Source organism: Macaca thibetana, chromosome 11 (genome assembly GCF_024542745.1).
Source record: "Macaca thibetana thibetana isolate TM-01 chromosome 11, ASM2454274v1, whole genome shotgun sequence".
NCBI classification, from domain to species: Eukaryota; Metazoa; Chordata; class Mammalia; order Primates; family Cercopithecidae; genus Macaca; species Macaca thibetana.
In genome coordinates, this window is record NC_065588.1 from 92,573,625 (window position 1) to 92,598,261 (window position 24,637).

Here is a 24,637-nt window from a genome sequence, read left to right on the forward strand (position 1 = left end):
TGTGTGTGCTCAGCATGCGGCTGGCCCTCATAAGTGCTGGCTTCTTTCCTTGTCCTTTGCCTGCACTGGTTCCTTTCACGTAGGGTATCTACCACAATAAGATGAGTGTGCCCCAAATAAATGCATTGTCTCGTGTGTCTGCTCAGCACCTGAACTGGTTCCTTCCTCGGGTCTTGCTGACAGGTGCTCAGGGCCAGCAGCTTCCCGTTGGCCTCTCCCAGGAACCCTGAGCAGAGGCCTGAGCCCAAGCAGACGCTGCAAGGCTGCACTTTTCCCTCCCAGTCTGGGCAGCATGATTTCTGCTCTGAAAAGCCACGGGGAGCAATTGAGATGAGCTGGGTGCCTGGTTAGTGTCTGCACCACCTTTCAGGGCCTGACGTGTGGCGTCTTGCCTGTAGGCTGCGGCCCGCATCTAAGCAGAGCACTTGGATCCAGCAGTTATTCACATCTGTGGCTCCCAGCGTCCCCCTCCTATAACCTCCCCCCAACCCCCAAATTAATTGGATTGTGTAAGGTTTTCGTCACAGTGGATGTCAAGTGCTGGCTGTGCTAGGCACAATATAATATAAGCCTTGTATCTATTTCTTGTCTGAACCCAACTAAATAAAAACATCATGTTTCCCTGCTCAGTTGAGATATGTAAACCAGATGTAATTCTGCCTGCTGTGCGACTGATCAAGTTACCCAGAACTTTGGACAAAGCTAGCAGAATATGCACAGCCTTCTATGAGGGTAAATTTTATCTATTAAATTGTCATTAGGGCTGACACAGGGTGATATTTATGTTTTGTTCTGTTTTTGCTTAAATGGAAGTATAAAAATGCTAATACTGATAGCTAGTATATGTTATAGGGCTTCTCATGCGTGGATGCATCCGGCGTTCTGATAGAAGCTATATGTGGATGGCTCATTCAGTCCCATGAGGCAGATGGATCAGTCCCCATTTTGTAGATGAGAACTGAGTCATTGAACTCAGGCAGTGACTCTGGAGCCCCTCCTTCTAATCCCTGCAGCAGCCCTTGCGATAGGGTCAAGTGGGTGTTTACTGGAAATGTCCCCTGCTCTGTCTCCCTTACCCAGTGCAGGGGTTAAGAAAGGCCTGTTTGTTAGGAAAAGTCTTCAGCACAAGCAATCCTGCTGGCTTAGTGAGCTGCTGATGGTTCTCAGTTTTGAGAGCGAGGTAGGAGAGTTGCAGAATCAGAGGGCAGGAGCCCTGTGTTTCCAGGGTGCCCTGGAATGGCAGAGGATCCAGGGGCCAGACCACAGCAATGAGGAACTCGCCACAGGCCTGGCTCCTCGCGGGGAGGAAAATGGAAGATCAGATAACGAGACTAAGCACGTGAACTCCAGATGCATAACCTTAGATCAAAATTGGGGTGCCGGACCAGGGTGGGTGGACAGACACATGCAGCAAATATTTGCCACGTAAATGGATGGGTGAAATTACGGCTCATTAAGCTCTCATGGGAGGTGTGAGGTTGTATGTGGTGTGTGGAATCTGCACGTGACTTCTAGTATCTGCCTGGGAGTGTTCGGTTTAAGAATGCCAGCAAAGAAGCACGGGCAGGTATATGTAAGGGATACACCCACAGGGAGCTTTAACCAGCCTGGGAATTAGCCGTGGAAAATTGTGTCTTTCATGCCTGCGGCTTTATGCCTGGGTCAGTTCTCCTTATAGTTGGTAGTTCATTCAGCAAACATTTAGTTAACTTATTTAAACATAATCCTAATCACATCGTCATTAAGAAGGTAAGTCTAATCCCATATGCATCTTTTCATTACCTAGCACTGCATATGCTTTTTGTAAATTACAAAACTTATCGAAATATTTCTCATCTATCTACTATTTGGGATTATTTACACAGACTCCTTCCTATTCAAAGGGCAGAGTGGAGTGTGTGTGTGTGTGTGTGTGTGTGTGTACATATTTAAACACACTGTGGACAGCCATACCTGTTCTTATAGGTATGCCTGTAACCTGTCAGGGTAACAGCACTGAAATGGAAATGGAAATATGACCTGCTCTCTTGGCATTTTCTATGCAGTTAAAGTGACATAATTGAGGTATCTTGTCATGGGCCCCTCTCATGGGATGCCTTGGTCCGCAGAGGTGGCTGGTAAGGTGGGAAGGGTTCTTTTGCCCAGGTCTGCCCAGAATCCTGTCCCAAATGGATGACTTGCCCTTTCGGCTACTGCATTCTCAATATGGCAACTTGGACGGGGTGACAGTGGGATTAATTTTGGTGTCCGGCCCTCCTCTTTTGCCTGGAACTGCCACTGGGGCCTGTTTTAAGGGGATGTTGCTTTTTCCTCTCACTAAAATTGGTCCCATCCTTGCTGCCCGTAACCTCACATGGAATGCCTGCTGGGCGAAGAGGCAGCCCTTTTGCAAATACATATTTAAAGGGAAAGTACAAAGAGGCTGGTCCCACCCGTGTAAGAGGGAAGCAGATGTGTGTAACACTCTATAACCACCCCGGAGACGCACTCAGCTCCACCCGACACAGACCGGCATCACTCAGGTTACCAGGCAACTGTGAGCAACAAATACTTGTGAGTCTGGGATTGAAGAGGGTGGAAACCAGACTTTTTCTAAATATCCTCATCATTTACCATAATAAGAGCCCTTCCCCAAGTGTGCTGGTGTCCCGGGCTGCCTAAATTGGCCTGAATCTTGTGTCATCCTTCATAGTAGCCAAGAGCTCAGGAGTCAGATTGCCTGGGTGCCATCTGTTCTCTCCAGGTACAAGCTTCCAACAGTGTATAATTTGTACTTCCCAAGCCTCAGCTTGCTCATCTCCAAAATGGGGATAATAATCATTCCGGTCTCTGAGAGGATTGAGTGAGTTGATGGTTGTCAGGTTCTCAGACGATAGCCTGACAAATAATATGTGCTCAGGAAATACTAGCTTGTATTATTCCTGACACTGAGTCTTCTCAGCAAACTGTCTTGGAAGGAAGTTTCCGTCTGGAAGCCATAGAGAGATCTTCAAACATACATGGCACTGCTCCTGGGGGCAGCCCTGGAAGATAAGGAAGAAGGGGCCGTCAGTGCAGCTGCAGGGACACAAGTCCTCTGAGGCCAGGTTCTTTCTAATCCTCCAGTTGCGGGCACCGCTGTAGGGGGCTTTCCTTACCAGCTCCCCTTGTCTAGCAGATGTCCATGGTGCTGAGTCACTGGGCTGCACTGCTCTGACCCACTTACTGTACCCGACCCTGCCCTCTTCCCTCCCAGTTCCACACTCAGCCTTCAACCTGGTAGGTTTCCAGGTAGCCAGATCGAATCCGTCTTTCCCATTGGTCTCTAGAGAAGCATGACCTGCCTCGGTTCTTTCCAATGGCTGTCACTTCCTCCTTTTGGCCAGCTAGTAAATTGTCTCCATCCCCATCACTGCCTAACCTTTCCCCAGAAAACTCGTGGTGTCCTCTCTGCTTCCCCCGCAGAGGCAGCAGCTACCGAAGGGCCCGTCCCAGCATCTCCCTTTTTATATTTCGAGTAGGGGTTAGCATATTATGACAGTCACTTCTAGCTATAGAAAGTTCCCACTGTCTTCCACTTAAACACGTAAAATACTTAAGATTCTATATGTTCTTTTCTTAACCAGCTATAATTCACATACCACACAGTTCACCCATTTACCGTGTAGAGTTCAGTGGCTCTGAGTAGCGACTTCTGCACCCATCACCATGACCCACTTAGAACATTTCCATTACCTCCTTCCTTCCATCCCTCTCAGCCCTAGGTAACCATACTCTACTTTCTGTTTTTTTGTAGAGATTTCATGATTCTGGACATTTCATATAAATAGAATCATATATGACCTTTATCATGTAATATCTGGCTGCTCTCACTTTGCAGTGAATCATAGAATACAGTATTCTATTCTATGGCTTATGCCTGTAATCCCAGCACTTTGGGAGGCTCAGACAGGCAGATCACCTGAGGTCAGGAGTTCAAGACCAGCCTGGCCAACATGGTGAAACCCCGTCTCTACAAAAATACAAAAATTAGGCAGGGTGGGGTGGCTCACGCCTGTAATCCCAGCACTTTGGGAGGCCAAGGCAGGCAGATCATGAGGTCAGGAGATCGAGACCATCCTGATTAACACAGTGAAACCCCGTCTTTGCTAAAAATACAAAAAAGAAAAAAAAAAATTAGCCAGGCATAGTGGCGGACACCTGTAGTCCCAGCTACTCGGGAGGCTGAGGCAGGAGAATGGCGTGAATCAGGGAGGCAGAGCTTGCAGTGAGCTGAGAGTGCGCCACTGCACTCCAGCCTGAGCGACAGAGTGAGACTCTGTCTCAAAAAAAAAAGAGCTGGGCATGATGGTGGGTGCCTGTAATCCCAGCTACTTGGGAGGCTGAGGTAGAAGAATTGCTTGAACCCAGGAGGCAGAGGTTGTAGTGAGCCGAGATCGCGCCACTGCATTCCAGCCTGGGCGACAGAGCAAGACTCTGTCTCAAGAAGAAGGAAAAAAAAATTCTGTGATTCTGTTTAATGAAATTGAGGCCCATTATGTTATGTTTTTTCCTTACTATTCCATAGTCTAGTATTCATTATTCCTCAAATAATGAATTCTAGGCCTTGGAGCAGAGCTTCATTCTTTAGTACAGCTCGATAATATTCCATTGTAAGGACACCCCACATTTCATTTATCCTTTTGCTGGTTGGTCGACAGGAGGGTTGTTCTTCATGTTCTTTTTAACACAGCAAGGCTGTATGATCTGTCTGAGGTTGCCTTTCCGTTCCCAACCATTTTTTGAGCAAATGTCAAAAATTTTGACATTTTTTGTCATTTTTATCACAGCCCTTGGTTATTTCTTGAGGTGCTCATGAATGTAATCCCAACTTAGACATGGTGTTTCAAACCTACAAGAAAGTTAGAAATTTTTATTTTTTTTTGGAAAAAAAGCATTAGTTTTTAAGACTTGTTAGAATAACTGATTCAGATCATTTTTCTTCTGTGTTTTTATTTTGGCTCTAAATAAAACATTTATAGAAGTTTGTCTCTTCTTTTGTGTAATTATTTAGGCTCTAAAAACTTCACTCAGTTTAGATGAGTGTTCAAACTCGCTGAGGGAAAAAAATGAAAGTTTTTTCCCCAGGGAGGAAAATACGATGAGCTAAAACTAAAAATACCTTAGAATTTTAGCAAAGGAAGCATTAACACACCAGAGGTCAGCACACTTTCTTTTCAATGGGAACTGACCCTGGGTCAGGTGGGTCCAATGACACCCTTATTTAATTTATTTCCTGCTGGGAGCTGATTTTCCCAGGCATGTTCTGACCCAGGGCACTTGGCAGAGATGCTGCTAACAAAGCCCAGGTGGAAAACATCTGAGTTCCCCAAATTTCTCTGAAGGTTTTTAAGGGCTGTTCAGCTTCGAGGAGCAGTGAGTGTGAGGTCGCTGGCGTCAGTGGGACTCTCCGGGTTAAGTTGCAGGTGGGAGCTCCAGGATGCAGCCAGGGTGGCCGCAGCCACTGGAACTGTTGTATGGCCTTGACTCTGAGGTGCCCACGGCATCGGACTGCATGCCGGTGCTCAGTGAGGTCTCTCCACGACTCCGTGCATGGGATCTCCTGTGCTGAATGGGGACCTTAAATGTGCCCTTTGCTTCCATCATTTAAGGGGGAAAAAGGCAAATCAGAATGTCATGATGTAAAGGATGGCAGGCAAACACGTGTATTTAGAATCACACTATGATTTCAAAAGGGACATCAACATTCATTGAATTTCATGTCTGTTGGGGGTTGATTCTCTCCCCCTAAATTTGTGTGGGAATGTGAAAAAGCTTAGGCTTTAGAATCTGTCGATCTTGGTGGTTCTTGGGCAAATGACTCCCCATCTCTGGGATGTTGTTTGTTTCAGAAGGATGACACCCTCCACCTCCATCAGGGCTAATGTGGGGATCTAATGAGGTGGCTTACATACAACCCCTGGTACAGAAGACAGGCACTCAATCAGAGCTGCTTCTAAAGCTCTTCTCCTCGAAATGATCTTTCCTTACTCATACCCAGGTTTTAGGTGGAAGAGTTTCTAAGGAAACAGAGTCCTTTTCCCATAGGATGGTGCTGGGTTTTTGTGCTTGAGAGAGACCATCTTTGTCTCTCTCAGCTCCTCAGACCCCAAGATTCATCCATAGGGCAAGGCACACAGCAAGCATTTGGTAGGTAAATATATAACCCAGTGGGTTCGGCAGGGAATTAAGGTATCCATTTAATAAACCTCAAGAACAGCACAGCCTTTAATATAAAGTCCCTTCTACCAAAGGGCTGCAAAAACTTTTGCAATGATTATTGCTTTTCATTTATATCCTAATGTTTGAGGGCTGGAACCATAAACTGAAGAGCCAGAAGTAGATGCTAGCAACTAAAAATATTGTCTGTGAATGTCACAGATATCCAAAGTAGACAATTCATTTTTCCTCCAGTGGCTCTCTTTCTTTCTTTCTTTCTTTCTTTTTTTTTTTATTGAGACAGAATTTCACTCTTGTTGCCCAAGTTGGAGTACAATGGCACAATCTCGGCTCACTGCAACCTCCGCCTCCCATGTTCAAGTGATTCTCCTGCGTCGGCCTTCCCAAGTAGCTGGGATTACAGGCATGTGTCACTACGCCTGGCTAATTTTTGTATTTTTAGTAGAGACAGTGTTTCTGCATGTTGGTCAGGCTGGTCTCGAACTCCCGACCTCAGGTGATCCACCCGCCTTGGCCTCCCAAAGTGCTGGGATTTCAGGCATGAGCCACCACACCCGGCCTCCTCCAGTAGCTTTCTTGGCAAAAAAATAAAAAGCAAAAAAATGGCCAAGTGAGTTAAGAAAACCTTGTAGTGTTTGATGATGATAACTTGCATTTTATAATGCTTTCCAGCTTACAGAATGCTTTCTCATTATTATTTCATTGAATTCTTCTGACTCCCAGAGGTAGGTAAGACAATACTGTGTTATGGTTAAGGACATGCTGCCTCTACCACTTCACTTCCTACCAGGTGGCCGTGTGAGTTACGGAAGCACTATAACCTTATTTTCCTAATTTTTAAAATAGGAATCACAGCACCTTCCTTTTAGGATTGCTGTTCAGATTGTATGAGATAAGGTATGAAAAATCCCATCCACATAATAAGGGCTTCATAAATGGCAACTGTTACTATGTTATTACATAGAATAATCCTCACTCGGCCAAGGTTGGGGGATTGCTTGAGTCCAGGAGTTTGAGACCAGCCTGAGCAACAAAGTGAGATGCAGTCTCTACAAAAAATAAAAATATAAAAATTAGCGGGGTGTGGTGGCATGCAGCTGTAGTCTCAGCCACTCAGGAGGTGGAGACGGGAGGATCCCTTGAGTCCAGGAGGTCAAGGCTGCAGTGAGCCATGTTCGCGCCACTGTACTCCAGCCTGGGCGACAGAGTGAGATGCTGTCTAAGAAATAATAATTATCATCCTCATCATCATCTTCCTTACTTTGCAGACAAAGAAACTCAAAGGGGCACTTAATTTGCCAAAGATCACAACCCTAGTAATGGCAGAACTGGAATGCACCTCTAATTCTCCTACTTCCAACTTCATTCCTCCTTCCACTTCTCCTTAGCCAAGAATGTAAATCAGGAACATTTTGGTGCTTCTGCCAGCGACATTTACCATTATCATGAGCTCTTACATGGTTTCTTGGGTGCGCTCAGATTTTCAGTGTCTACTTTTGTATTTGCAGAACATCATCAAGAAGGTGATCGGGCAGAAGTTTGTGTACAAGTTTGTCTCTTTCCCGGAGATCCTGAAGATGGATCCTCACGCGGTGGAGATCAGCCGGGAGAGCCTTCTGCTGCAGGACAGCGACTGCAAGGCGTCTCCCGAGGGCCGTGAGCCCCACAAACACGGCCTGGCCGCCCTCAAAAGCACGAGCCGCAACGAATACATCCACTCAGGCCTGTACTCGTCCTTCACCATTAATTCCCTGCAGAACCCACCAGACGCCTTTAAGGCCATCAAGACGGAGAAGCTGGAGGAGCCGCCCGAAGACAGCCCCCCCGTGGAAGAAGTCAGGACTGTGATCAGGTTTGTGACCAATAAAACCGACAAACACGTCACCAGGCCGGTGGTGTCCCTGCCTTCCACGTCAGAGGCTGCGGCGGCGTCCGCCTTCCTGGCCTCATCCGTCTCGGCCAAGATCTCCTCTTTAATGTTGCCAAACGCTGCCAGTATTTCATCCGCCTCACCCTTCTCATCTCGGTCCCCTTCCCTGTCCCCCAACTCACCCCTCCCTTCTGAACACAGAAGCCTCTTCCTGGAGGCCGCCTGCCATGACTCCGATTCCCTGGAGCCCTTGAACCTGTCATCGGGCTCCAAGACCAAGTCTCCATCTCTTCCCCCAAAGGCCAAAAAACCCAAAGGCTTGGAAATCTCAGCGCCCCCGCTGGTGCTCTCCGGCACCGACATTGGCTCCATCGCCCTCAACAGCCCAGCCCTCCCCTCGGGATCCCTCACCCCAGCCTTCTTCACCGCACAGGTAAGAGTCATTCCTGTCATCCCGGCCACAGCCAGCCTCAGTGGCTTAGCAAAAAAGGAAGAGCAGCTAAAGAGACTTCCTTCTGTCCCTCAAAACGTAATCCTATGACTTGTACCAAGGTCACTGTGTAAATATGAAGGGAACCTGCTTTTCCATCCTCAGACCAAGGGATGCACACAAGACAGCGTTTGGTTTGTCGACTCTAGTGGGATGCTTGATTGGTTTCTTGCTTTTAGGGGCCTAAAGTGACCATAGGTGGAACACGCACACTGGCCGACAAAGCAGATCTCACCAGCGATTTCCTAGGGAAAGTTGAGCGGGCCAGTTTACGTTTCAGGAGGAGCTTGGGCTTTATGAAATTTTTATGGCAGAATCTTCTCTGGGGGCATTTAATAAGGAGCCACTTGTGTTCTGTTAACAAGCAAATAGATGTCAACTGATACCGCCATCGCGTCTGTCCGTGTGGAGCTGTGGTCATAGCATAGGTAATAAGAAACAAAGGGGCCGCACCAAACAGCTGCTTCGCTGAAAGCAGCACTATGAGAAATCCCCGGGCCACAGCACTGGGGAGAGGAAAGCAAGCTTGCAGAGCCAAAAAAGCCTTCGTTGTTATTAGTCCCAAGGAGAAAGCCCCCTTTTCCTTTAAATCAAATATTCAGATGCTCTTTCTTGTCCAGCTGACAATTGCAGCGCAAAGGCGTAGTAGGTGCTGGGAAACCATATTTCTCCTTCCCCTTGAAAACTGGATGCAATTTTAGTGGCAGAGGTTAAAAGAGTATTTGTTTTAGGCTCACAGACCTGGATTCAGTTCCTGGCTACCCTGCTTCCTAGGAGTGGGACTGTGGGCGGTTGCTCTCTGGGCCAGGTTCCACAGGTGGAAAATGGGATTGTGGCCAGGCTTTGTGAGGTGGTGACACCCGGTAGCATTGTTAACCGCGGAGCTGTACCCGTCCCCTGCCTCTGTCATGTCATCATAGTTGTCCCTGTTGTCATCAGCAGCAGCCACGGCAGCATATGACGGGCTTCCCACGTGTGCCAGGCACTGCTCCAGACACTTTACATGCATTGCCTTGTTTTTCAATAGCAGCCCTGTCATGTGGATACAGGTTGAGCATCCTGTTTCCAAAATGCTTGTGACCAGAAGCGTTTCAGAGTTCAGATCTTTTCGGATTTGGAATATTTGCATGATACTTGCCAGTTGAGTATCCCACATCTGAAAATCTGAAATCCAAAATGCTGCAATGAGCATTTCCTTGGAGTGTCATGTCAGGACTCAGAAAGTTTCAGATTCTGGAGGATTTGGGATCTGGGGATTTTTGGATTTGGGATGCTCAACCTGTGCTGCTATTAGCATCCTGTTTCCCAGCTGAGGTAAACAAGGCACAGAGGTAAACTAGTTCGTCCAGGGTCGCACAGCTCATAGGTGGTAGAGGTGGCTTTGGATCCAGTGTCTGCCTCCAGAATCCATGCTCTCAAATGAAATGCATTCCCGCTGCGAGAAGGCAGTGATACGGCTGTCCCTGGAGCACCTGAAAGCAGCTCTGGGCCACTTTCCTCTCCATGCTTTCGCTGGACTGCATTCTGCCCAGGGATTTCATGACAGTTCAAGCTGTGAGCTGGTGGTGACACGTGCCACCACAGAGGGGAGGGCCAGCGGATCAGGAAATAGGTCAGAGTGAGCAAACGTGCTCTTAAATCAGGCATCTTCCAATTAAGCAAGGCTGTCGAGTGACCAAGGGCTGCTGAGCCAATGGCTCAGAAACAGCAGCTCTTGAGGTAGCTCAGGGGAGTAACTTGAGAGGCAGGGCCAGGGGTCGACGATCTGAGCATCTCCTCCCCCGGCCTCCTGTGTGTTTACAACTGTCAGGGTGAGAAGGGTCTGAAGCCACACCAGGGCCAGCTCTGATTTAGGTTTCTGTGTTCCCTGGGAGCCTGGATCACCTTCTCAGAACAGAGTGAGGCAGATGCCAGCACTGTCTCAGAGGAAGTCAGCTCAGCCAGCCCTGTGGATAATGTGGATGGAGGGATGGCTCCCATTGGTGGGGCTGAGGGCGTGAGAGAAGGATCAAGGGTGGATGCCCAATGAATGGATGCAAAGAGCACGGCCAGGAGCCAGAAGTCACCAGCATGGCCTGAAACCAGGTGGGAAGGCATAGGAAAGCCAGGATCTTTACGAGAGGACCTGTGCCTGAGGCAGTGAGGGTGCCTGGTCCTCAGCCAAGCTGTGAGGGTGGGGCCCTGATGGTTTAGTGCCAGGAAGCCCAGAGATAATCCCAAGGGGAGGGAGGCGAGGGACAGGGTCTGGACCCAGGGCAGGAGAGTAGAAGTAAAGGGACCTGGCTTAGAGAGGACCTTCAGGTCAAAGGAGTGGGAGGGGCACCAGGCAGTCCTCTAAACCGCACAGAACTAAGGGGGTCACCAGCTACACTGGGAGATGGCAGAGCCTCGGGACTCAGACCCCACCTTGAGCCTCCCTCAGGTCCCAGAGTGTGGGCTCTGCTCCTGGCATGGCCATGGGTAGCCAACAGGGAGGGAGAGAAGGAGCAATGAGGGAGACACCAGAGGGGCCTGGGCGGGAGTCAGGGGTGTGGTACTTATTCAGAGCTGAGTTCTTGCAGCGGGTTTCACCCAGGTGGTCTCCCTGAGATCAGATAGGATGTCTTGAAGCTGGGGGTGGTTTAGGTTTAGGGTATGTGTCAGTATCAGATTTGGATTCTCAGATTCCCTCTCCTGGGAGCTGCTTCAGGGGGTGCTCCAGAAACTTACCCACCAGCACCAGCCCAGTAGTTCACCTTCCAAGTGACAGCCAGAAATAGCATGACTGTCAACAGCCAGGCGTTCTGCAGAATTCCTTTCGGCTTCGGGAGTGAAGGACAACTGTGGGGTTCAGGGTGTTCCACAGGCAGTGGCAAGGCTTCAGTGGTTTTCCTCCTACCTGAGCACTCTGTCCCAGAAACTCTCCTTTTCTCTCTGTGTGTGTTGGGGGTGTGCTGTGTGCAGTGTGATGCTGTGTGCACATAAACATTTGGTAATCTGTGGGCTGTATGTAAGCTTTGCTGAGCGGTGGGCTTTGGAAGAGATGAAAGCTGTGTGTGCTGTAATAACTCGATACCCCGAAAGTACAATTCCCAAGGTTGGTTATTTCCAGCTAGAAACATGGCGGGAAGAAAGGGAGAAGTAAGGGAGCCTTGGCGTGGCCTGTGTCACGTGGTTACCATTCCCTCGGGGACCTTACTACACCTCATACAGGCATACCTCATTTTACTGTACTTTGCTTTATTGCGTTTCACAGATAATTGGTGGTTTTTACAAATCGAAGGTTTGTGGCAACCCGGCGCCGAGCAAGTCTTATCAGCGCCAGGCTATTCTTCCAACAGCGCATGCTCACTCCATGTTTCAATGTCACATTTTGGTAATTCTCACAATCTTTCCAACTTTTTCCTTACTATTATGTCTGTTCTAGTGCCCTGAGATCAGTGAGCTATGATACTACTATTGTAATTGTTTGGGGGCACCATGAACCACACCCGGATAAGACAGCAGACTTGATCAGTGTTGTGCGTGTCCCAACTGCTCTCCTGTGTCTCCTTCTCCTTGGGTCTCCCTATTCCCTGAAACACAACAATTTTGAAATTAGGCCAATTGATAACCCTATAGTGGCCTATAAAGTATTTAAGAGAAAGCAAGAGCTGCTCGTCTCTCATTTTAAATCCAGAACTAGAATGATGATGGCGAAGGCATGTCCAAAACTGAGACAGGCCGAAAGCTAGGGCTCTTATGCCAGTTAAATATGTAAATGTAAAGGAAGAGTTCTTGAAGGAAATGAAATTGCTACGTCAGTGAAAACATGAATGATAAGAAAGTGGAACATCCTGATTGTTGATACGGAGAAAATATTAGTGGTCTGGATAGAAGATCAAACCAGCCACAACATTCCTTTCAGGCTAACCCAGAGCAAGGCCCTAACTCTCTTCAATTCTTTGAATGCTGAGAGAGGCGAGGGAGCTGCAGAAGAAAAGTCTGAAGCTAGCAGAGGTTGGTTCATGAGGTTTAAGGAAAGAAGTCATCTCCATAACATAAAAGTGCAAGGTGAAGCAGCAAGTGCTGATGGAGAAGCTGCAGCAAGCTATCCAGAGTATCTAGCTACACTCATTGATGAAGGTGGCTACATCAAACAGCTTCGCTGTAGGTGAAACGGCCTTCTATTGGAAGAAGATGCCATCTAGGACTTTCATAGCTGGAGAAGTCCATGCCTGGCTTCAGAGCTTCAAAGGACAGGCTGAGTCTTGTTAGTACAGCTTGTGACTTTAAGTTGAAGCCAGTGCTACTAAATACACTCTGCCTGTGCTCTATAAATGGAACAGCAAAGCCTGGACGACAGCACATCCGTTTATACAGTTTATGGAATAGTTTAAACCCACTGTTGACACCTACTACTCAGAAAAAAGATTCCTTTCAAAATATTACTGCTCATTAACAATGCATCTGGTCACCCAAGAGCTCTCATGGAGATACACAAGAAGATTAATGTTTTTCATGCCTGCAAATACAACATCCGTTCTACAACCCAGGAGTCAAGGAGTATTTTGACTTTCAAGTCTTATTACTTAATAAATACATTTCATAAAGCTACAGCTGCCATAGATGGTGATTCCTCTGATGGATCTGGGCAAAGTCAGTTGAAAACCTTCTGGAAGGGAGTCACCACCCTAGATGCTATTAAGAATACTCATGATTCGTGGGAGGAGGTCAAAATATCAAAATTAACAGGAGTTTGGAAGAAATTGATTCCAGCCCTCATGGATCACTTTGAAGGGTTCAAGACTTCAGTTGGAAGAGGGAACTGCAGATGTGGTAGAAATAGCAAGAGAACTAGCATTAGAAGTAGAGCCTGGAGATGTGACCAAATTGCTGCGATCTGTTGATCAAACTTGATTGGGTGAGGAGTTGCTTCTTACAGGTGAGCAGAGAAAGTGGTTTCTTGAAATAGAATCTACTCCTGGTGAAGATGCTGTGAATATTGTTGAAATGACAACAAAGGACTAAGAATATTACATAACTTTACATTACATTACGTTACTTAGTTGATAAAGCAGTGGCAGGGTTTGAGAGGATTGACTCCAGTTTTGAAAGAAGTTCTACTCTGGGTAAAATGCTATCAAACAGCATCACATGCCATAGAGAAATCTTTCATGAAAGGAAGAATCAATTGGGCCGGGTGCGCTGGCTCATGCCTGTAATCCCAGCACTTTGGGAGGCTGAGGCGAGTGGATCACCTGAGTTCCGGAGTTCGAGACCAGCCTGGCCAACGTGGCAAAACCCCGTCTCTACTAAAAGTGCAAAAATTAGCCGGGTGTGGTGGCAGATGCCTGTAATCCCAGCTACTTGGGAGCCTGAGGCAGGAGAATCACTTGAACCCGGGAGGCGGAGGTTGCGGTGAGCCGAGATCACACCACTGCACTCCAGCCTGGGCAACAAGAGCGAAACTTTCATCTCACAAAAAAAATAAAAGAGTCAATCAATGTGGCAAACTTCATTATTGTCTTATTTTAAGAAACTGCCACAGCCACCCCAGTCTTTATGACTCTGCCTCCTAATGTCCCTGGTTCTGGCCTGCTTCCTCCCCTGCCCCTTTCTATAGCTACCCTAGGCCCCCATGGGAGTCTCCATTTTGTCCGCTTTTCCATAGGGTCAGTGGGATTAACGCCCCTTTTAAAGACCTTAAAACCATGTTTTCACTTGCATTCAGACAACTTTAGGGGTTTCTAGAGATTCAATCACCTTTTATTTGAGGACTTTTTTTTTTAACCTCAAGGTGGCATTGTCACGGATTCTGTTGGCATCTGTGGGAGCTTAGGATTACAGATATTTATGGGCACAACCTGCTAAATAGATACCTTGTTTCTCTGTCCTTTACTTTCTTAAAGCCCGAGCGACTTACCGGTATCTCAGATCACCACATCAAGTGATCAGCAAATACTTGTGCATCTTCTTCAATCAGTCCAGTAACAAATGTTTATCGTGTATTCATTTGGGAGATAATCATTGAAAACTAAGCATTCGCTTAGGTACCTGGAGATACAGAGGTTAGCAGGATAGACACCGTTCCTGTTCTCATGAGTTTACAGGTTGCTGTCCAGCATATGGGGCAATATATAGCATAGGGTTATAATTTAGGGTGGTGTGAAATTATGGAGGACTGGCCAAGGAATTTCGACTTGTTTGGATTGGAAACTAACTGCTGGAGGCTAGGTGCAGTGGCTCACACCTGTAATCCCAATACTTTGGGAGGCCAAGGTGGGTGGATAGCTTGAGGTCAGGAGTTCAAGACCAGCCTGGCCAACATGGCAAAACTCCGTTATTAAAAATAAGAAAATTAGCGGGTATGGTGGTGCACGCCTGTAATCTCAGCTACTCAGGAGGTTGAGGCAGGAGAATCGCTTGAATCTGGGAGGCAGAGGTTACAGTGAGCCAAGATTGTGCCACTGCACCCCAGCCTGGGCGACAGAGTGAGATTCTGTCTCAAAAATAAATAAAATACGTAAATAACCAGCTGCTAGAGGTATAAGTGAAAAAAAAAATCTCATTAGAATCAACAGATAATTACTGAGCAATAACAGAGCCTAGAAAGGAACCAAAACTACAGTTGCTTGTTTTTATGACCTTAGGACCTAGCCATGACAACAAGGCATACACATGCACACACACACAATAGCCCTTGGCAAGAGTCAAACGTGCAGCGCAGAGAAGCGCCTTGGGAGCTGAGAGGCAAGATCGTTTAGTTCAGTTCAACACACATGAACTGAGTACCCATCATGTGTAAGCTGCTGTGTTGGGAGCTGGGGCTACAAACATGGATAAAATAGTCTCTAATAGTTAGGAGCTCATAGCTTACCTTAAGTCACTTCATCTAGTATCTCAGATGCTATACAAAAGGAATACCATGTTGCAAAAGGAATCCTGAGGAGGAAGGTATTAACTTTGCCTGAGATGGAGGAAGAATGTCCAGAGGGCTTCCTGGAGGGGATAAGACCACTGGTTCAGGGTGTTGAAGGATCAGCCTGTGGCAGGATACTTTTTCTGGTAGACAGGGAGAGGAAGGCATTGTCGGCAGAGGAACAGCTTGAGGCAAGGCATAGATACGTGAAATAGCTTTGTGATTAGGGGAGGTATAACAGTAGGAAGCATTGAAGGGTTATGAGTGACAGTCTGAATTGTTTTAGGAATCGCCCTGTTGGCGAGATTGGGAAGGGGGAAGGCTGGATCCAAGTAGGATGCTATTGTAATATTCCAGGCAAAAGACCATGAGTATTTAAGGCTGTATAGTGGGAGGGGTCGCCGTCAATAGGACTTGGTGACTGACTGGGTGGGAGGAGCGGGGAGAGCCAGAATTGAGTGTGAGGAACATGGGAGGAAGAATAAGTTCCCTGGGAAAAGGCTAAACGTCCAGTTGGGGCCATGTTGAGTTTGAGGACCCTGCAGGACATTCGGGTGGAAAAGTCCAGCTGCATCTGGAGAGGGAGAGTGTTTTGGAGCTGGAGAGGTTAGGGAGTCATCAACATGCAAGGGGTGGTGAAACCATGGGAATGGATGAAGTCACTTGTAGAGAGGGCCTGTAGCCCAGGGAACTATGGGCTGGGCTGGGTGGTCAGGGAAGTTCCGAGGGAGCATTGAAGGACTGGTGGGTTGGAATGGCTGGTCCTCCATGCGTATGAGGAAAGCTCAGTACACATCAAATCAAGTAAGAGGGTTCGGGGAGGAAAGCGTCGACAAAATGAGTCAAACTCTGTAAAATATTTGAAGAGGTTTATTCTGAGCCAAATATGAGTGACCACGGCCTGTGACACAGCCCTCAGGAGGTCCTGAGAATATGTGCTCCAGGTGGTCGGGGTACAGCTTGGTTTTGTATATTTTAGGGAGGCATGAGACGTCATGAAATTGCCAGGCAATTTCAAGGTATGGCAAGGAAATGTATTTTGGGGTTAAATATTTTTTCCTTGTCTCATAATATTATGCCAGAGTCAGATTGAAAAGTAAGTCACCATATATAGGGTCAAATGAAAATTTACAGTTTGTAGGGCATGACTCCCTACACCCCTGCCTAGGAATTTGGGCAAGATAAAAAATCAGAGCTTAGTCCTCAGAAGTTAGCAAGTGTATGAAAGCAGGTTATGGGGAACCTTCTGTTGTGGCTAAGGAGGACATCACATCCTTTCTGAAACTGTGACTGAATGTTGAGTGAACTCATGTTTGGGGGTGGTTGATTTGGTGATGGGGTACAGAATAGATGGGGAGACCAGAGGTAGGTGGACTGGCCTGGGTGGCTGTTGTGGAATGCCATCTGTAAGGTGATAGGGGCTTGGATGCAGCAGGAATGGAAATGAGGGATAAACAGGAGGCCCAGTTGTGAGACGCCTCCAGAAGCTATGTCCGGAGCTTGCAGTTATTGAAAGGCATTTTGCACGGTGGGGACTGGGATGCGGGTGGTAGATGGGGCTCTGCGTGCAGGGATTATGTCTTGTTTGATCCTCATCTGTGGCACCTGAAACACAGTTTGCACTCTCGGTCAGTATTTGTTGAGGCAGTGTATACATGGTGGTCCTGTTGACAGCAGGGGAAGAGTCTTAAGAAACACTGATGTGGGAAGGTGCTGAGCTTCGTGAAGTTTGAGTACGGTGGTGCACCCGAGTGGAGATGCCCAACAAACGATAAGCCAGGGGGGACCCAGCTAGAGCTGCGGATGGCTCCAGTTCATCAGTATTTAGGAGCTGAGTAGTACAGGAGGAATAAAGATGAGCAGATATCCAAAAGGCTACGGAAAGAGGTATAAGAAAAATGTGCCCATCACTGTAATATGAGGCAGAACATGTTAAATGTTAAGAAAAAAATGGTCACAAAGTGTTACAAAGATTCAGAAATAAGAAATCCCATGTGGTTGAGGGGAGATCAGGAAAGTGTCCTTTGAGGAGGTGGCATTTTGATGGGCAGAGGAAGGCGAGAGGAGGAGGTAGAGGGCCAGGGCAGGGGTGCGCAGGTGGGCATGCCTGGATGCCAGCTCACCCTGGTGAGCTCAGATGTGCAGCCTTTTTAGGAGACGTTATGAAGCGGAAGTGGAAGTGGAAGCTGAACTGAGTGGCGAAAATGAAAAGGGGATCTTGGGATGAGGGTCTTACTCTCTTTCCCGGATCTATGGGATTAGGAGCTCCTTATCTGCCATGCTCGTTAAAACGAGACTGTCTTTGGGGAAGGAAAGAAGACAGCGCTTTTTGCTGTGGCTTCCTTAGCCCTTGGCCCTCAGGCTCAGCCCACTCTGCCTGACTCCTGGAGTGTATGGAGAGAGGCTGTGAAGTCTCACACTGTCCCGGAGATAACCCAGGGCACACGTTGTAGGAACTTTCCTTAACAAAGAAACCACATGGTTCTTTAAGGTCACAGGATTTTCAGGGAGAACTTCAGGGATAGAAGGAAGAGGAAGGAATGAAGTCATTTTACAGTGTTTATTTGCATATATTATAGAAGACATTTCAGACATATTAAAGATGAGAAACAGAAGGCTACTGTAGTCTGAGTACATCATGTATTCCTTAGAAACAAATGTGCAAACATCTCAAATCCAGACATGGGTATACATTTTAGACTAGAGAAATAGAAATTCTAGACCTTGTACATTGCTCAGAGGATTAAAAAGGATGGGTATATGATGGCCATGGAGGAGAGAAGGATAGCTGTGTTTTGTGGTTTAGAAGATTGTCTCTTTAGAGCTTTGAGAGCCTTCATTGATGGATAAACTAGGAGGCCTTGAACACACACTGGTTACTACATGTTAATGTGACATACTGTGGTTGGAACCTTGCTCCAGAGTAACATGCAGATATTAGTTTCCAGAACACCTGAGCTTGTGGCCTTGAGCCTAACACAACTGAGAGTAGCCTCCAAGTCCAGGCTGACTCAGTTCAGTTTGTCTGTTTCAGAGGATTAAGTCCTTCTCTGTATACAGTTGAGAATTTCTCCCTCACATAGATGAAAGACATTTAGTAAGTATGTCATGTATGCTTTCAGTTAATTACCAATCCATTTATTCGTTCAAAAACATGTATGAAATACCTAGCGTACCTAGCCAGCTAACCGCCTCTGGTCCTTGTTGAGCATTTCTGTATACCAGGCACGTATCTTACAAGAGCTTGCAGTAGATCAGCTTATTTAATCTTCCCAACAACCCTGTAACGTGGGCATTTTTATTCTCCCCATTTTACAGATGAGGAAACTGAGACAGACAGAGGTTAGGTGGCTTGCCTGAGGTTACCTGGTTGGGAAGTAGTGATTCTGAGATTGGAACCCTGGCAGAGCCCATGCTGAGCCGTTAAGTTTTAACTGTTAGGCCAGATGGCCTGGCATGCTTGTGAAATTGCCTTGGACTAGAACAAATGGGAAGCTTATTCAAAACATGTATTTATTCTAGTAACCTCATAGGTCATTGAGTATGTAGGAAATGCCATGGAACCAACGACTCAAATAATTTGGTATAAATGTGTTTACATTTCAGCAGCTTCACAGTTTGAGGAACTTTGGATGTTTGTCTCCATTCTGCTGAACAGAGCAGACCTTTCAATTTAGGTTTAAGCCAAATGCTGTTGGTAATTAATGACGCTACGGAGGCCAATTCTAGGAAAAAATAACACTTTAGCATCCAGCATGGTGCAATCTGAAAGGCTGGCACCTTTGCTGTGGTTCTTCTGACACAAAGCACCTTATTGACATCACAAAACCACTGAGGGACTCCTTCTAGTCTCCAAAGGTACAAAACCACCCTGGGCCGGGGAGCTTGTCTCCACTGAGAATAAAAGCCGTGCAGACTTAGCAGCTGGGCGGGTGTTTCTTCTGCCCTCCAGCTGGCTTGCAGGCGAGGACTCCTGCTGCATGTGTGCAAGCAAATGCAGTCCTTGGAACTCTCCTGGGAAACCCAGGGTTTTGGCTTTACACCCAATCTGACAAGAAAGGGCCCTTCCTGCCCCCACCCAAACCATTGCCAGGGCAATGAATTCTCATCGACCCCACATCCAGATGGTATCTGCAAAACCCGGCTCAGAGCTTCTAAAGAGGCTACTACAGGGTATTTTAACAGCAAATCCCAAATCCTTAACAGCTGTGGATATGGAGACCATTTAAAACCGTGTGTTTGTAACCCAAGTAATAGATGTCCACTGTAGAAAAACAGGAAAGTATAGATAAGAAGAACTAAAGCCCCTTTATTGGATCCCATTTTGTTTGTATACTAATTCTTGTTTAATCTGGGAAGGGGAACAAGTTGAACAAACCATTCGGATGAAAGTTGATACAAACTTGAATTTTCCACCAGAATGTTTAGGGAAGGTAACGTGTCAATACCTTTTTCCTTTATGAAAGTGTTAATAAAATTAGCATTGAAGAAAATTAGCCAGCTGGCCTGGTGGTTTATGCTTGTAATCCCAGCACTTTTGGAGGCCGAGGTGGGTGGATTATTTGGAGTTCGAGACCAGCCTGGCCAACATAATGAAACCTCTTCTCTACTAAAAATACAAAAATTAGTCGGTGTGGTGGTGGATGCCTATCATCCCTGCTGCTCTGGAGGCTGAGGCAGGAGAGTTGCTCAAACCCAGGAAGTGGAGGTTATAGTAAACCAAGATCGCGCCATTGCACTCCAGCCTGGGCAACAGAGCGAGACTGTCTCAAAAAGAAAAAAATTAAAATTAAACTGTTCACAGCCCCACAGAAATAACGTTGCCAGCTGAGATGGTAAGGTCATTTCCTGGTCCATGCCTAGCCTACCTAACCTCTCTCTGCTGCTCTGTTGGTCACGGCCTGAGTCAGGTGAACCTATATGAAGAAGTCTGTTTGCTTTATTTCCCAGACACCAAATGGATTGCTTCTGACTCCGAGTCCGCTGCTCTCCAGCATACATTTCTGGAGCAGCCTTAGTCCAGTTGCTCCACTGAGTCCTGCCAGGCTGCAAGGGCCAAGCACGCTGTTCCAGGTGAGCGTTTGGAAATGAACTTTTAAACATTACACTTCTGAGGGATGGTTTTTTCTCTAAATCCTGCAGAGGTAACGGTGAGTTTTGCCCAGTGTTGGGTTAAAATGTTAAATGTCCAAAGGGGGTTCATGTTAATGGGGTTGCACGCCCTTCAGAGGCAGACACTTTCATTGAGGCAGAAATGGCATACTCATGCCAGATGCCCATACGTGGAACAATTAAGTTCTTGAAGTGTTTTGCATATTTTCATTTGTTTATGAAAACAGGAAATTTATTAAGGAAAAGGCAAAACTTTAAAAATCATTCTTTAGGCCAGTGTGATGGCTCACACCTGTAATCCCAGCACTTTGGGAGGCTGAGGGTGGGAGGATTGTTTGAGACCAGCCTGGGCAACACAGTGAGACCCCATCTCTATTTAAAATAAAATGAAAATAAAAATTATTTATAAAAGTCCACACAAGATTTTAAAATACTAATCCTCCTAGTTAATGTAGCAGCTCATTTGACATAAAGTGAAAATAAAAATAGTGAACAATTTCCCCATCCTGGGATAGAAAAATTGCTTGCATCATTTTATGAATCATCATTAAGCTCCTTGTTCTGTAATGAAAAAGGAGAATCCAGGGTATTTGGTTAAAAAATAATGAAGACTTAGCTGCTTTATCTTACAGAACTCTCCATACTAGGCAGCACCTTCATTATTCATTCACACACTAGAATCTTGCAGGACCGTCACTTGCTATCATGGAGAAGTCAGTATTTCCTCCTTGAGACCCACAGATCATTATTCACTGACTAAGGTGTTACTGTTTGAATATGTTGAGTATAGGTGGAAAGGATCCTAGGGACAGGATTGAAGAAAAGGTGGACCCAGTGCAAACTCCCTCTTTCCCTAATTCTAGCTTTTCTCATCATCCTTGTCTGTATCCTATGCCCCACAGTGTGGCTTACCCTGAGTTATTTGCAGTTCTTTGGGTACCATTGCATCTAGCACGTGGCACTTTGTATTATGATTGCCCGTTGATCTGGCAATCTTTCCCACTAAACTATGGGCCCTCGAGACCAGAAAGGAATCCTGTTCACTGTGGTGTCCCCAGCATCTGGCACATGGCTTGGTGTACAAGTGAGGCTCAGTAATTACTGACTGTCTAAATGAATTCACAAAGAGAAGTCTGAGAAAGGTAAGTGCAAGTCTTCACGATCATCTGAGCGGGTCATTTTGCTTGTCAAGGTTAAATGTTTGCTGAGTACCTCCTCTGTGCCAGGAGCTGTACATACTGGGATTTAGGGTCTCTTTATAAGGGTGGAACTAAAGAGGTTTTGATTGCCATCTTGCTTCTTTGGTTTCCTAGTGGGGTTGGGGTAGGGTGTCATGAAGTGACCATATGCTTGGAGTAATTGGGTTTCTGTCTCTTTCCCAGCCCTTATTCCCGTCACAAGAAATTGAGCTATAGTCATGTTGATTTTTAGCAGTTTCAGCTCGGGTAGGAAAAGAGAAACTAGAAATAGTAAGCAAAAAGCAATGAGCAAATGTTGTATTAGGAAAGTTTAAAATTAGGAATACTAATCTTTTGGTGGGGAGATAAAAACACCTCATTTCCTGAAAGTCTTAAGATTAGAGCAGCAGAATTCTAAAATTAATAGAATAAAAAGAAATTGTTTGGTTACAGTAAACTCCATGGCAGTAGGGATTGTTATACTATAATCCTAGAATCTAACACAGAGCTTCTGTAGAGTTCAGTAGGTATTTGTGAATAATAAGTGGCCTCTCATTTCTCTCCTTACTGGGAATTCTGCCACCTGATTGGTGCAGGCCTTGGCAACCCCCTAGGAAAGCAATGGAGCACTATTGGCTGGGGGTTCTTTGGGATCCCTTGTCTTAGATACCTTTTCCAGCCCAACTCTCCCAACAGTAAATGATGGTTCATGTCTACAGTGATTCGACACGTTATCAATCTCTGGGAGTTGGGATACGTGCACACCCTCATTTCTTCAGTCCTCAGTAACTACTGTAGACAAATGGTTCTCAAAGTTAGCACTCAACTCTCCTAGAGGGTGAGTTAAAATAAAGATTGCAGGGCCCCACTCCCAGAGTTTCTGATTCAGTAGGTCTGGGATAGGGCCTGATAAAAACTTTTTTTTGAGACACAGTCTCTCTGTTGCCCAGGCTGGAGTGCAGTGGTGTGATCTCTGCTTACTGCAATTTCCACCTCCTGGCTTCAAGTGATTCTCCTGCTTCAGCATCCCAAGTAGCTAGGACTACAGGCATGCACCACCACACCCTGTTAAGTTTTGTATTTTTGATAGAGATGGGGTTTTGCCATGTTGGCCAGGCTGGTCCCAAACTCCTGACTTCAAGTTGATCCGCTTGCCTTGGTCTCCCAAATTGCTGGGATTACAGGCGTAAGCCACCGTGCCTGGCCCAAAAACATTTTTTTTCATGTTCCTAGTGATACTACGCAGTCCAGAAACCAATTTGAGAAGCACTGCAGACCAGAGGTTCCTAGTTTATATTTAGAATTCTGCATCAGAAATTACTGCATTTAAAGGCTACCTGCTTAAAGTTTTAATTTCACCAGGTGGACCTGTTCTCTTTTCTGAAGCCATTCAGAATACAACCCTAAAAAAAATGAAAGACAAACTGGTATTCCGGATGGCTGACAGGTTGTATGACCTTGGGCTTTCTGTTTGTGGCTGGATCCATGAGACTAAGGAAAAACAACTTTTTGCCTTTTAAAATATTATAACTCTTCCTGTGAAAAGAGCGATTGAGTGTGGCAAAAGTAGAAAATAGCAATTTCAAGAACGGTAAACAACAAAATTTGGTAGAGGAATAATACTTTCTGATTTTTAAAACTAGACAATATAATTGATCATTGATACATATTCAGAATTCAGATTACTATCAGCGGTGTCTTATTTTTTTAAGAACCTTTTTTTTTTACAGTTTAGAGACGGGGTCTCAATATGTTGTCCAGGCTGGTCTTGAACTCCTGGGTTCAACTCCACTTCAGCCTCTGGAGTAGCTGGGACTATAGGTGTACCACCACGCTGGCCAACATCCCTTTTAAACTGATGAAAATAATTTTATTTCAAAATAACAAACCTCTTTCATGTATGCTATAGATGTAATGAAGGAAGACAAAAAATACACTTGGCTTATACATTTTAAGTGACGCTGGCCAGTTTCCTATTATCATGATTGGAAAGGTTGATCAGAATCCTCAGGGTAATAGTTGAAGAGCTGAAGCATTTTTGTACAGAAGGGCCCCTAATATGATTACTGTAGCAGGTTACAGCAGATATTAAAGAATTCCAAGGAAGGAGAGAGAAGACGCCTTTCTGGCAGAGGTATGCTTTATAATTGAGAAATGTTTAGGTAAGGAGAGAGGCACCAAAGACATTGTGCTAAATGTAAACAAAGAACCTTGATTTATAAAGTGAACTCGGTTTTTCTTGGACAGTTCAGTATTTTCTTCTTGTCTAAGGATGTCTGTTCCGTGACTTTTGAAATAGATTTTGTTCCAATGTGGAATATGCCTAGTAGGAATAGGTATGTCTTGAAACAAGGTAGAGCTAATTAAGTTTTCAATTAAGAATGTGTGCTGTAATTTTTAGTTCAAATCTAACCCAGCAAATATTTGCAATGCTCTGCGACAAGGACTGTAGGGACATAGAATATGTGAGTAATGGATGAGTAAACAAAGTGCTGCAGAAAGTAAGGGGCAGACACGCTCTTTCCAGCTGGAGACTGGACAGGTTCCAAGCAAGCAGTGGCGCCTGAGCTGGGAGGAAGGGACAGGATTTCGATCGAGTACATTTAGATGAATAGAGCCGAATGACTGGGACATGAAAGTCTGTTTAGGAAGGGACCAGGTGAGAGGAGATAAGGTCGGAAACGCAGCTGTGGGCCTTGATTACAGGCTTAGGAGTTTCTCCCTTTATCTGTTAACTGTTTAGGCTTTTTAAGCTGGAGGTAGGAGGATGAGATCTCCGTTTTAGAGAACAATCACTGATACTAGTGTGGAGGAAGAACTGAAGAGAAAGTGGAAGGAACAGTAAGATAAGAGGAAATTGTTATTTTTATTTTTTGAGACGAGCTTGCTGTGTTGCCCAAGGTGGAGTG

At 45.9% G+C, this 24,637-nt stretch overlaps 1 protein-coding gene across 1 annotated transcript in view; it reads left to right on the forward strand.

Moving 5' to 3' along the window:
- Positions 1-24,637, forward strand: part of ELK3 (ETS transcription factor ELK3) — a 77,772-nt gene that overhangs the window by 47,468 nt on the left and 5,667 nt on the right. Inside the window, exons 3-4 of the mRNA XM_050749315.1 lie at positions 7,707-8,501; positions 20,389-20,511. Coding sequence (XP_050605272.1) covers positions 7,707-8,501; positions 20,389-20,511 — 918 coding nt within the window. The remainder of the gene's footprint in view (positions 1-7,706; positions 8,502-20,388; positions 20,512-24,637) is intronic.